General features: G+C 45.3%; 1 protein-coding gene across 6 annotated transcripts in view; it reads left to right on the forward strand.

Moving 5' to 3' along the window:
• MOK (MOK protein kinase) overlaps positions 1 to 14,365 on the forward strand; it is a 74,157-nt gene that overhangs the window by 38,286 nt on the left and 21,506 nt on the right. For 3 of the 6 annotated variants that reach the window (XR_008659322.2, XM_055288140.1, XM_055288141.2), the window contains exons 3-7: positions 333 to 422; positions 2,619 to 2,689; positions 9,601 to 9,679; positions 9,793 to 9,841; positions 10,567 to 10,745. Coding sequence is in view for 5 of the 6 variants with exons in the window: in XM_055288140.1 (XP_055144115.1) it covers positions 333 to 422; positions 2,619 to 2,689; positions 9,601 to 9,679; positions 9,793 to 9,841; positions 10,567 to 10,745 (468 nt within the window). In the remaining variant the exon portion in view is untranslated. The remainder of the gene's footprint in view (positions 1 to 332; positions 423 to 2,618; positions 2,690 to 9,600; positions 9,680 to 9,792; positions 9,842 to 10,566; positions 10,746 to 14,365) is intronic. The other 3 variants (XM_055288142.1, XM_055288144.1, XM_055288145.1) reach the window with 3 other exon arrangements.

Below are 14,365 nucleotides of genomic sequence, written 5' to 3' on the forward strand. Positions count from 1 at the left end.
AAGACTAAATCTTAATTATTGATCTTATTAATTTAATCATAAGTTTTAATGTATATTTTTATGTTTGTTAATATGTAAAATAAACTACCAAGTATTCTTTCAGGATCTTAGATGGGAAAAATTTTAACATATGTTCTAGCTATAAGAACCTTGATTTTTTAATGCAGCAATGAGGTATGCTTAACTTCAGTTTCTAATGGGAGGAATAAAACCTGATTAACTTGCTTGAAATATTTGTGAGTTTTAAAATTGTGATCCTGGATAATAAGTAACTCTAATTTTGAAGTTGACCTAAACTGTGAATGAGCTATCCATTTTTACCTACACGATAGTATTGAGCAAGTCAACAACCTACGAGAGATCCAAGCACTAAGGCGCCTGAATCCGCACCCAAACATTCTTATGTTGCATGAAGTGGTTTTGTAAGTATATTTGGAGCTTGAAAAGTTATCTAAATTTGATGAAAATAATCTCTTTTTAAGAAAGAAAACCATGGTAGCCATTTTGAATATTTTCTTTGTAGCTCAGAGAGTAACCATTTTTACTTCATCTTACATCACATTTTTATTTGGAAAAATGTGCATCTGATTCTTTTTTTTTATTACTATTTTTTGAGAAGGAGTCTCTCTCTCTGTCACCCAGGCTGGAGTGCAGTGGCGTGATCTCAGCTCACAACAAACTCCGCCTCCCCGGTTCAAGCCACCTCTTGCCTCAGCCTCCCCAGTAGCTGGGGTCACAGGCACCTGCCACCATGCCCAGCTAATTTTTGTATTTTTAGTAGAGATGGGGTTTCACCATGTCAGCCAGGTTGGTTTCAAAGTCCTGACCTCAGGTTATCCGCCCACCTTGGTCTCCCAAAATGCTGGGATTACAGGCATGAGCCACTGTGCCTGGCCAGCATCTGATTCTTAATTAATGTGGAAATGCCTTCATTTAGGTGACTCCACATCATAAAAGCATCCGTCATGCAAACAGTTCATCTCCTGGAGCTCAGTTAAGCTGCTGAGGTCTTGAGTGTGAATTCTGACCTACTGGGAAAGCACTGTTTGTGTTATTTCAGGGATTGTACATTCTCACTCTGTCCCTGCCAGTTGCCGTTTCTGAACAGTCTCCTGTAGTCTTTCTTACTGTAATTGATAACATTTCTGGGGATTTTTCATTTCTGTTTTAATTATAGAATAGTTTCCATAAGGCTTATCTATCAATCAAAAAGGCAGAGCACAGCTTGTCCCTCGGTGCCTGCCTGAGCCTGGGAAGCCTTCTTCCTGACAGCTCTGTGCTGTGCTTACAGACCTCACTGAACTAGGGAGTCAGGCTACAGGGTTTTAGGACCTTCTTTGCTGTGGGCTGGAATGGCACTGCCACTCTGAGAGGGTGCACCTCAGTGTAGAAGCTTCGCTGTGGCTCCGGAGGGAGCCTGGCCTGTAAGATTGGCCAAGGAACTCCAGTTAAACTCCATTGCCAGTTAAAGTCTGGTAGATTTTATCAGAAAATGAAACAGTTTTAAACTCAAAATGAAATGTCTTGTTATAACTGTGTGGGTTCCTGGCCTGTAGTGTTCTTAGAAGTCGATTTGGGCCAGGTCCAGAGACTGCAGTTTGTATGTAATAGTCTCAACACTGCATGCACGTCATGCACTTTCCACACACTTTACAAAGTACTCCGTCTAGAATCTCACATGGGCCTCATAGCAACCGAGACCCCTTCCAGCCAGATTGGAGGCACCCAGAGTAGGGTCTGGGGTGATACAGGCTCTTGCTTAGGACTCCGGGAACCCTTTAAGGGCCTTCGTGAACTCAGGAGAAGTTGGTGGCTCAGCCAGCAGTCTGTCCCCATTCTGTGTCAGCGTTGATATCACACACTTCTGATGTGACTTGTTTTTCTCTTTTTCCCCTGACTGATTTTTGGGTTTTACTCTCCCATTGTGATTTATCCCAATTATATGGAAGGAATTTAGCTAAATTAAAATTAAATTTGCAGTCATGGAGCACGAATTAATTTTCTTTCTTTCTTTTTTTTTTTTTTGAGACAGGGTCTCACTCTGTTGCCCAGGCTGGAGTACAGTGGTGCGATCTCGGCTCACTGCAACCTCCGCCTCCTGGGTTTAAGCTATTCTCCTCCTTCAGCCTCCCGAGCAGCTGGGACTACAGGCACATGCCACCACACCCAGCTTTTGTATTTTTAGTAGAGATGGGGTTTCACCATGTTGGCCAGGCTGGTCTCAAACTCCTAACCTGAAGTGATCGACACCTCAGCCTCCCAAAGTGTTGGGATTACAGGCGTGTGCCACCACACCTGGCCTCTTTCATTGTTTTGCTTACCCAACTCCCCAACCTTTTTCTTCTTTCTGCTGATCATTAATTATGTATTTTCAAGACATATCTGTTTTCAACTTCTAGAATTTTGTTCAAAGTTGGGTTTTGCTAGTATTTTTAGTTAGTTTTATCTGAAATACTGATTTAAAATCAAAACTTTTACTGTTTCAGCAGTTACACTGTAGTGTTTGATGTGGGAGTGCCTTATGTTCATTAGAAATGTTTACAAATGAATTAAATATTGGATTATATTTTCTGATTAAGGCCAGAAAATTTATTTTAAAAACCTGCTTTCTTCTTCAGTGACAGAAAATCTGGTTCTCTTGCACTAATATGTGAACTTATGGACATGAATATTTATGAGCTAATACGAGGTACGTAGAATAATTTGAAAGCTAACCTAAGATCCTCTTTTAAGGCTTGTGATTCATATATGCTTAGTTGTTCTCAACATCATTAGTCATCATGGTGCTGTAGTTATATATAATACACAGTACAGTGTCACTTCACTCACCAGGAGGCATTTTTCTGACTGCTCCTCTACTCAGAACATGGCTGCAGACAAGAAAGGAAGCCCCAGACCCTCTGGGTGCCCATGTGATCGGGGGGAGAGTGGCGGGAGGCAGCAGGGGCAGCTCTGCTGCAGAGCGCCTGCAGCCAGCCCCGCCGTGGGCATGTGTGTGCAGGCCCGCTGGCTCAGAGGGCCTCTCTGCTCCCCAGATCTGCTGTTGCTCGACATTCTGTTCCATGCCTCTTAAGGCAGAGCTTTCCCTCCAAAGTACTCCCCTGCATGTGAGGGAAGCTCCTACCATTTTCCAGGATGCTCATTCATTTCCTTTCTTCTGAACAATAAAACGCTGTTTAAGAGAGCATGTTTGCCTGAGGTGACCTCAGTCAGGGCTGGTTTGAGATACTTATAGAGGTTCCCTGAGGGGAACAGGAGAAAAGGAGAGGCTGGCCCACACTGAGCCAATTGTTCCTGGGGGTCTGACCTAATGGTTGTGTTAGATGTCAGGACAAATGAACCTTGTATATCTCACCAAGAAAGCAACATAGCAAGTGTTACATTTTACAAATCACATTAAACCTAGAGGACAGATAAAAAACAACTGTCCTACTGTCACATGAATGACTACTTATGACTTGGAATAGAATTTTAGTGACAGCATCATAGATGATTTAGATGGTGTATTATCTTACAATTTGGGCCAAACTGAAGATGATGTGCTATGGAAAATTTTTAGATTGATAAACTATTTTTGTGATGAAGAAGACACTGATGTTGAAGATATTTATGAAGAGTCCAAATAAAATTGTTTTTATGAAGTTGGATAGTGGAAAAAGCATTATATCAATATTCATGTATTTTATATGTGACTTAAAATATGTGTGTGATAGTAAATTACTAACAAAATAAATAGCATAAGTAGCCAAGTTTTTCTATATCCATAAAAGTTGATGTATATAAAGCTGGGTGCAGTGGCTCATGCCTATAATCCTAGCACTTTAGGAGGGAGGCCAGTGCAGGTGGATCACTTGAGGTCAGGAGTTCAAGACCAGCCTGACTAACAAGGTGAAACCCTGTCTCTACTAAAAAATACAAAAAAATTAGCCGGGCATGGTGGTGTATGCCTGTAGTCCCAGCTACTCAGGAAACTGAGGCAGGAGAATCGATTGAACCTAGGAGACAGAGGTTGCAGTGAGCTGATATCGTTCCACTGCACTCCAGCCTGGGCGACAGAGCGAGACTCTGTCTCAAAAAATAAAAATAAAGGCCAGGGGGCTGGGCGTGGTGGCTCACGCCTGTAATCTCAGCACTTTGGGAGGCTGAGGCAGGCGGATCACGAGGTCAGGAGATTGAGACCATCCTGGCTAACACAGTGAAACCCCGTCTACTAAAAATACAAAAAAATTAGCCGGGCGTGGTGGCGGGCGCCTGTAGTCCCAGCTACTCGGGAGGCTGAGGCAGGAGAATGGCGTAACCCGGGAGGTGGAGCTTGCAGTGAGCCAAGATCATGCCATTGCACTCCAGCCTGGGCGACAGAGCAAGACTCCGTCTCAAAAAATAAATAAATAAAAAAGTCCGGGCGTGGTGGCTTATGCCTCTAATCCCAGCACTTTGGGAGGCTGAGGCAGGTGGATCACTTGAGGTCAGGAGTTCAAGACCAGCCTGGCCAATACGGCGAGACTTGTCTCTGCTAAAAATACAAAACAAATGAGCCGGGCGTGGTGGCATGTGTCTGTAGTCCCAGCTGCTTGGGAGGCTGAGGCAGGAGAATAGCTTGAACCTGGGAGGCAGAAGTTGCAGTGAGCCCAGATCGCGCCACTGCACTCCAGCCTGGACATCGCAGCAAGACTCCATCTCAAGAGAAAATAAAAAAATAAAAATAAAAGTCAACAAGAAGGGAGAATTTTTGGCAAGTTGCTGTGTGTTTAGACGCTTGAGAAAGCTTTGTTTAGAATATACATATATATATATATATATTTTTTTTTTTGAGACAGAGTCTTGCTCTGCCAGTGGCGTGATCTCAGCTCACTGCAACCTCTGCCTCTGAGGTTCAAGAGATTCTCCTGCCTCAGCCTCCCAAGTAGCTGGGACTACAGGCATGTGCTACCACACACACTTGGCTAATTTTTTTTTTTTTTTTAGGTGGAGTCTCGCTCTGTTGCCAGGCTGGAGTGCAATGGTGCAATCAGCTCACTGCAACCTCTGCCTCCCAGGTTCAAGTGATTCTCCTGCCTCAGCCTCCTGAGTAGCTGGGACTACAGGCGTGTGCCACCACGCCCAGCTATTTTTTTGTATTTTTAGTACTGACGGGTTTTCACCATGTTGGCCAGGATGGCCTTGATCTCTTGACGTCGTGATCTGCCTGTCTCGGCCTCCCAAAGTGCTAGGATTACAGGCATGAGCCACCGCGCCCAGCCAATTGTTTTGTATTTTTAGTAGAGACAGGGTTTCACCTGGTTAGCCAGGATGGTCTCAATCTCCTTGACCTCGTGATCCACCTTTCTCGGCCTCCCAAAGTGCTGGGATTACAGGTGTGAGCCACTGCGCCCAGCCTTAGAATATATGTATTTTTAGGATAACATTTATATGTATTTTCAGTAGTAGAGGAATTGTATAATTGAAGAAATTCAATCTATTTCTTTCAATATCTGTCTACAGCGATTGTAGAAAACAGACCTTGCAGTAGACCTCCATTCATTATATAAATATTGTATTCCATAGGCCAGGCAGTGTGTTCAGTGCACCAACTCTGAGATGCTGTGAGCAATATGGATCATCCTAGGTTCAGAGATGTTAAAATGTAAGGAGAATGGCCAACAGTGCTTGTAGGGTAGTAAATATTGAAATATGCATCCTGATTTTAGAGTTGGTAAAATTTGAAAAACAAGCCTGTCCTAGAATTGATGAAATATAATGATAATGATAATAGCTAACAGTTCATGAATGGTACCCATATGGCCAGGCACCGTTCTTAATACTTTATAGGAATTAACTCATTTTAACCTTCCAACAACCCTGTCAGGCAGATACGGTGCAGGAGAGGATGTCTCATTTACAGTGACATGCCATGGGCTATTCCAGAGGCAGGGACATGGTGGGGAACACAGCAGACACAGTTCCCACCCACATGGAGCTCACACTCGATGAGGAGAGACAGGAAACAAACGAAGAAATTATCAAGAATATCAGTCAAAATGATCAAGAATTCCAGATAGGGATAAGTGCTATAAGTGAATAAAACAGGCCAATGTATTAGAGAGTGACGAGGATAGAGTACTTCAGGCAGAGGGACAGCCAGTGCAAAGGCCCTGAGGCCACCGTGAGGGAAGAGGCCCATGTGGCTGGAGGACATGGAGGAGAGTTGCAGGAAACGGAGTAGGCAGGCATCAGTGAGGCTAGTAGGGCAAGGGTAAGAATTTTCGTTACTCTTAAGTTCAATGGGAAGCCATTATTGGGCTGTAAAGCAAGGGAGAGGTGGTTTTCAGTTGGTGTTTAGACCAGTGTTTCCAAAACGATCACAGAAGACCAGTTGTTTTATTTCTAATCTATTGCAGACCAGAATTTTTGTAAAATATAGTAAAAATAAATTACCAGAAAAGTGATCACGTGCTTAGATGTCACAGCATGTCAAATTGCTATAAATGGTTCTAAACAGGTATTCTTTTTTTTTTTTTTTTTTTTTTTTTTGAGACGGAGTCTCACTCTATTGGCAGGCTGGAGTGCAGTGGCATGATCTCTGCTCACTGCGACCTCCGCCTCCCGGATTCAAGTAATTCTCCTGCGTCAGGCTTCCAAGTAGCTGGGACTACAGGTACACGCCACCACGCCCGGCTAATTTTTGTGTTTTTAGTAGAGACAGGGTTTCACCATGTTGACCAGGATGGTCTCGATCTCTTGACCTCGTGATCCGCCCACCTCGGCCTCCCAAAGTGCTGGGATTACAGGCGTGAGCCACTGCACCCAGCCCTAAACAGTTATTCTTAATTTATGTCATCTCCTCTTAGACCAGTAACAAATAGTCCCTGAACCGTCATCAGCTCATGGACTGTGCTTTGAGTAGCATCTTTTTAGAAGGAATTCTCCAGTTGCTGTTTAAAGAATAAATGTGCTGTAGGTGGATGTGTGGGTTCTCCCTTTTAGTTGCAAATAACAGCCTCCCCTATTCTCTGATTAACTCAAGATGGGTTACTCTGTGATATGGATAGATTGCCAGAATTGTTGGGAGGACTGAATAAGCAGACTCTGGTCTTGGCCTATAGGTAGTTGCTTCTCACAACTCTGCTCTCCGTGATCAGGCTGCTGGCCCTGCCGCTGACAACACTCTGCAGAATAAAGCTGCTGCAGCTACCAGGCCTGGAATCATGCCTATTCTGCCAGGATCAGGAGGCAGCCGTGATCCATGCCCTCAGAATGGATGCCTTCCCTCCTCTCATCTGCCCCCATTCCTGGGCCAGAAGCATCTTTCCCAAGTGTTCCCATTTAGGCAGAGCCTAAGTCACATCTGGAACACTCAGCTGCAAGGCAGCATGAAGAATGTCATTTGGGGTCGGGCGCGGTGGCTCATGCCTGTAATCCCAGCACTTTGGGAGGCCAAGGCGGGCGGATCACGAGGTCAGGAGATCGAGACCATCCTGGTTAACACGGTGAAACCCCGTCTCTACTAAAAATACAAAAAATTAGCCAGGCGCAGTGGCGGGCGCCTGTAGTCCCAGCTACTCAGGGGGCTGAGGCAGGAGAATAGCGTGAACCTGGGAGGCGGAGCTTGCAGTGAGCTGAGATTGCGCCACTGCACTCCGGGCTGGGCGAAAGAGCGAGACCCCATCTCAAAAAAAAAAAAAAAAGAATGTCATTTGGACATTCAGGCCTGGCATGCTAGATGGGGGTTTGGGATAGGTCCTGAGCAAGCCAATCTGCGGGTGTGCCATGAAGGTAAGAGTGGTGTGGGAGCCTGGGGAAGGGATGGCGAAGGCCCTTTGCGCACCACTCTCTCTGGATGAAAATTAAAATCAAGTAAAATTGACATCTTCTGGAACAGGGGTAAACTGTGATGCTGGGCATGTGGTATGAAGTCTTCAAACACAGTAGAAAGCTGTGGGCGCCAAGGCACAGCCAGCCCAAGTGCTGAGTACAGGGCAGCTGCAGGGGACTGTGCTAGCCACGCTAAACGGCCTCTCCTGTGAAAGAAGACATGTGGACCGAGACTGAAAGCAGTTGAACTGCTTCTTGAACTGTGATCTATCCCCCTTTAAAGTGGACATCTCCACATAAACAGGAAAGCCTAGCGGAACACTGGGTTGACGAGTGACTCCTAACATTTTCATAATCAGCGTAGGCTCAAGGACAGCGTCCTGGAAGGCCTCCGAAGCCGGCTGAGGCTGTCAGACCATGCTGCTCGTGTGACGATCGCTCAGTGCTGTTCCCACTGAAACCATAGCACATGCGCTCTGAATGTTCACAGAGCTGTGGCCAATGTTGGAGGTGACGCACGTGCTAATTGCCCCGATTTCATCCTTACACATTGTATGTATGGATCAAAATAACACTCTCTGGGTCCCATGAATAGGTACAATTACTGCATTTCCACTACAAAGAAAAAAATTATCAACAGTTCTGTCATTCTTCAGTAACGTTTATTGTTTATTTAGTTTTTAATTGTCTGGCAATTTCCCAAACCTGCTTCACCTGTTTCAAAACTCAGAAAAACCACGTGTGCTAGAGCAGCGGCGGAGTCACTGTGCAGCTGATAGAGCTGACTCGCCCGGGGCTTCCAAAACAGGCCCTTGCAGTGTCTCCACCATGTTTATAGATTTTGTTAAATTTGCAAAAATAAGATATTTCAACCACAAAGTTAAGACTGCCATCTCCTATTTTAACCTCTCCTATGTCATATTTCCCCTCTTAGCATAACCGTGAAATAGCCGTGGACATGTCTGGAATCTTGTTAAGGGTTGGCTGGGATACATTTATATGCTTTGCAGTCTCTTCCATGTATTAATAGTTACATTATTGCTGGCCATCTCATTTGGGATGTGTTCTAGGAATACTCTGAATATGGTCAATTCAAAGATTAAAGAGCATTCACTCCATAGAAAACTTGAAATATGAAATCTTATAGCTCTGATATGAAAGAAACTTAGCAGTTTCCCCAGATTTGACAACAATTCTAAAAATTACATGGTGCTACTAACACATAGTTGAGGATGTAAAAGAAGCCTCTATAAACTGCCAAAAAGAAAAATAAAAAGGGATTTTCCATTAAAAATGTATGTGCTATGTAATTTTAAATGAGATCATGCCATTATACAGATTTTTTTTTTGGACGGAGTTTTGCTCCTGTTGCCCAGGCTGGAGTGCAATGGTGCCATCTCGGCTTGCTGCAACCTCCACCTCCTGGGTTCAAGTGATTCTCTAGCCTTAGCCTCCCAAGTAGCTGGGATTACAGGTATCCGCCACCACACCCGGCAAATTTTTGTATTTTTAGTAGACACGGGGTTTCACCATGTTGGCCAGGCTGGTCTCAAACTCCTGATCTCGTGATCCACCCACCTCAGCCTCCCAAAGTGCTGGGATTACAGGTGTGAGCCACTGCCCCTGGCCAGTATGTGGAATTTTAAATGGTATGTTTTGTAGGTACACTACGTATTTCCTAAGGCTACTTAAGATTATTTTTTACAGGGGATTTTCACACATCGTTAAATAAGAATGGATTATTTTTGTTTCAAAAAAGAGGATATGTACCATCAGTAACTGTATTTGCCTATTTCCTTGATTGTACAGGGAGAAGATACCCATTATCAGAAAAAAAAATTATGCACTATATGTACCAGTTATGTAAGTCCCTGGATCATATTCACAGGTATGCTCTTGGAGATTCGACAGCTCTGAAATTAATAAAATGTGTTAACATTCAGATTAAAGAATTTGAATAAATGAAGTGTAATTCTATTTTTCCTTTTATACTGAATGCAGAAATGGAATATTTCACAGAGATGTAAAACCAGAAAATATACTAATAAAGGTAAGAGCTTTTACATGAAAGCTAGGTATCGGAATAAAAGTTGAACAGAAAATCTTTCCCTGAAAGGTTTTCTCCTCCTACTGGAGGAACTTTCGGTCCATGCAGCTAGACAGCCTGTTTGTTACAGTAATTTTTTTCCCTCTCAGGTTGTAAAAAATGGTTTATTTAATAAATGCCATCAACATAACTGACTGCACCTGGAAGAAAATAATAGCACCATTTTCACACTGCAGACAAAAATGAACCCCATTCAGACGGCCATTCGAACCTTCTAGAGGGAAATGTGGCAGAGGCAGGATTTGAGCTCAGGTCCGTCTCACTCCCAAGCCACTAAACTACCTGTGTTTAAACCGTATAATTTGCTGTTTCCCTGTGTGGCTAAAAGAGCCCTTGCTGGGCAAGCTGGCAGCATGACTGGACAGACGACTAGTGTGTCACTCATTTGTAGAAGCGCCGCAAGTTAACCATTTTCCAAACCTGTAGACATTTTGGAAATATATGTAAAACATAGCCAGAATATTTGTAAACGTGTTCCACTGAATCGACACATCACTTCCTCATCTGCTGGAGGCACTTTCAGGTGCTCATAAAGCCCGTAATTTGTATTTTACAGACTACTTTAGATGCTAGTAATTTTCCTGCTGGTGCATAAATATTTGGAGTGGTTTGTATTACGATAGCCACATAATGGGACGTTACTTGTCCTTGCTTCTCTCCCCTTCCAGCAGGATGTCCTGAAATTAGGGGACTTTGGCTCCTGCCGGAGTGTCTATTCCAAGCAGCCGTACACAGAATACATCTCCACCCGCTGGTACCGGGCCCCAGAGTGTCTCCTCACCGACGGGTTCTACACGTACAAGATGGACCTGTGGAGCGCCGGCTGTGTGTTCTACGAGATCGCCAGGTAGCACCAGGCCAGGCTCCTGCCTGGTTCCTGTGGCGGAGGGGCGGGGCAGCCAGGCTCGCGCTCCTTCACTTACAATCCAGATGTCATGGTCATTCTGGTTTTTCTTTCTGTTTTACTGTTTTTAATTTAACAGAAAATTGACTAGGCTTTCATTTTACTTGTTGTACATATTTGGCCTTGCCTGCCTTTCCCGGAGAAGAGCACCAGCCCTCAGTTGTTCTCCCTCCCGCACACCCTGGTGGTGTGGGCAGCTGCCTCCTTGGGCTTGCTGTGAGGTGTTTGATGGGGCTGGTGTGGGGAGGGGTAAGCCAGGCCTCCCCTGAGAGGTGCAGTCATATCAGGTAGGGTGTCCTGGCCACAGGTGTGAGGATGAGGCACCTTCTGGCACAGTTGGACTCTAGAAAGCCCCAATCCCACCCCTCCCTGCTCCAGCTTCCAAACCTCCCACTCCCCCCAGCCTTTGGGAAGGAGCAATGGCCCAGGGATGAGGAGATGGGGGACGGTCCCACTCCAGGGTGAATGGTGTTGAGTTGAAGAAGCGCACAGGGGTGGAGGGCTGTACCTCTTGCTCCCAGTGGGCCTCCAGGCAGGTGGCAGTGAGGTTAAGGTCTGGGGGCGCATCTGAGGGGTCAAAGTCTGGTCCCGCCTGCTCAACAGACTGCTGCAGAAATGCACTTCAGGACATACTCTCCTTTGATCCAGATGGTTCATACTGGTAACTTTTCATTTGGGAAAGCTGAATGGCAATTTCACTGCAGCCAGAAGTGTCAACCAAGAGTCCCTTCTCATGAGCCCAGGTCCTGTGAGTTCATCTGGAGGGGGCAGATGGCAGGAGCACAAGGCCGCCCGCATCTCACCAGCACACAAGGCGGCCCATGGTGCACCAAGCCACCGAACTGGGCTGAGGCACTAATCTCCCCGCTTGGAGCTGTTTCCTGCTCACCCGCATTTCCTCCTCTCTCCTTTTGTCACAAGATCTTGCTGTTTTCTGGGATAGAAGCTAGGCCTACCACCAGAGCTGTATTTTTAAATATTATTTGTGGCATGTAATATGAATTGAATTTATTTAAACAGGTTTAAAATCTTTAGTTTTATATAGTTTTTTGAGATGGAGTTTCGCTCTTGTTGCCTAGGCTGGAGTGCAATGGTGCGATCTTGGCTCACCACAGCATCCGCCTCCCGGGTTCCAGCGATTCTCCTGCCTCAGCCTCCCAAGTAGCTGGGATTACAGGCATGCACCACCACGCCCGGCTAATTTTGTATTTTTAGTAGAGATAGGGTTTCTTCATGTTGGTCAGGCTGGTCTTGAACTCCTGACTTCAGGTGATCCGCCCGCCTCAGCCTCCCAAAGTGCTGGGATTACAGGCATGAGCCACCACGCCCAGCACAGGTTTAAAATCTTGTTCCCACAATTCCAAAATCTATAAAAGAAGGGTTGGGGTATTGATTACGAGACGGGTTAGAAAGGCAGATAGTGAGCAGAGAAATAAATAGTTCGGTTTCACCCAGAGTAAAGCCATAGAGAGAGCCTTGGAAGAAAAGGTCGGTTATCCACTTGAAAAAGGCCTCCAGGGTGTTGTTCCGTGGGTGGAACCAGGAAATATCTTGTGAGAGGGCGTGAAGGAAGAGAGTGAAGCAGCAGGATAGACAAAAGCAGGGCATGTAGGGAGGATGTGGGAATGTTTGATAGTGATTGTGATTCCTGCTATAAGGGTAACGATTAGGCAGAAGGCTAAAGTGAGGGAGACTTTTTGGCTGGTATTCCAATTGGAAGGAGTTACACTATATAATCCCACTGCAAACAATAGGGTAAGTATTATAATGCCTGCAATTAGGGTGTAATAGAGTGTTTCCATTAAAGGAGACTAGTTGTAATAGTACTTTAACCCTGTTTGAGATGGATGGATTTACTGATGTGAAGTTTCTTCTGGGATGGATGTGAGGCGGAGTCAGGCAAGGAGTGTGCTGGAATACCAGTTAGAAGTTGGTGAGGTGCTGGTTGGTGGATCGGAGGTGGGAGCTCTCTTTAACCTGGAAAGGTGATACTAGGGGGTATGTCCTGAGAGTTTGGCTGCAGTAGGTGTCACGCGCGTCCCTGTGAAGAGACCACCAAACAGGCTTTGTGTGAGCAACAAGGCTATTTATTTCACCTGGGTGCAGGCGGGCTGAGTCTGAAAAGACAGTCATCGAAGGGAGATGGGGTGGGGCCATTTTAGAGGATTTGGGTAGGTAGTGGAAAATTAGTCAAAGGGGGTTGTTCTCTGGCGGGCAGGGGCGGTGGGTGGCGGTCACAAAGTGCTCAGTGGGGAAGCTTGGGGGGGGCGGTCACAAGGTGCTCAGTGGGGAAGCTTCTGAGCCAGAAGAAGGAATTTCACAAGGTAATATCATCAGTTAAGGCAGGGACCGGCCATTTTCACTTCTTTTGTGATTCTTCACTTGCTTCAGGCCATCTGGATGTATATGTGCAGGCTTGGGCTTAGAGGCTTGACATTCCTGTCTTATAGTAATAAGAAAAATAACATAAAATAGTATTGAAGTGTTGGGGCAGTAAAAATTTTGGGCGGGTGGTATGGAGAGATAATGGGTGATGTTTCTCAGGGCTGCTTCGAGTGGGATTAGGGGTGGCGTGGGAACCTGGAGTGGGAGAGATTCAGCTGAAGGAAGATTTCGGGGTAAGGGGTGATATTGTGGGGTTCTTAGAAGGAGCATTTGTCATATAGAATGATTGGTGATGGTCTGGATGCGGTTTTGTATGAATTGAGAGCTAAACGGAAGATACAAGGTCCGAATAAGAGAAGGAGAAAAACAGGTATTAAAGGACTAAGAATTGGGAGGACCCAGGACATCCAATTAGAGAGTGCCCAAGGGGGTTCAGCGTAATTACTTGCTTGGTTGGTGAGTTTTTGGGCTCTATCCTTGACAGAGTCCTCCTTTTTAAGTTGGTGGCTGAGCTCGGTGAGGTGTGTTTTTAAAAGACCATTAGTCCGTTCCGTTCTGCCTTTCCTGAAGATTGAGGACGGTAAGGGGTATGAAGGTTCCACTGAATACCAAGAGCCTGAGAAACTGCTTGGGTGATTTGACTAATAAAGGCCAGTCTGTTATTGGACTGTATAGAGGTGGGAAGGCCAAACCAAGGAATTATGTCTGACAGAAGGGAAGAAATGACTGTGGTGGCCTTTTTTTGACCTTGTGGGAAAGGCCTCTACCCATCCAGTGAAAGTGTCTATCTAGACAGAGAGGTATTTTAGTTTCCTGACTCAGGGCATGTGAGTAAAGTCAATTAGCCAGTCCTGGGCAGGGGCAAATCCCCGAGCTTGATGTGTAGGGAAGGGAGGGGGCCTGAACAATCCCTGAGGAGTAGTAGAATAGCAGATGGAACACTGGGAAGTGATTTCCTTGAGGATAGATTTCCACGATGGAAAGGAAATGAGAGGTTTTAAGAGGCAGACTAGCAGCTTGTAACCTACATGGAAGAGGTTATGAAATGACAACAGAATAGAATGGGCCTGTGAGGCTGGAAGGAGATACGTTCCTTGGTCCAAGAACTATTTGCCTTGTGTGGGAAGAAATTGATAGGTGGAAGTTTCAGTGGGGGAATAAGTGGGAGTGACCAATGA

Source organism: Symphalangus syndactylus, chromosome 8 (assembly GCF_028878055.3).
Source record: "Symphalangus syndactylus isolate Jambi chromosome 8, NHGRI_mSymSyn1-v2.1_pri, whole genome shotgun sequence".
Classification (NCBI taxonomy): Eukaryota; Metazoa; Chordata; class Mammalia; order Primates; family Hylobatidae; genus Symphalangus; species Symphalangus syndactylus.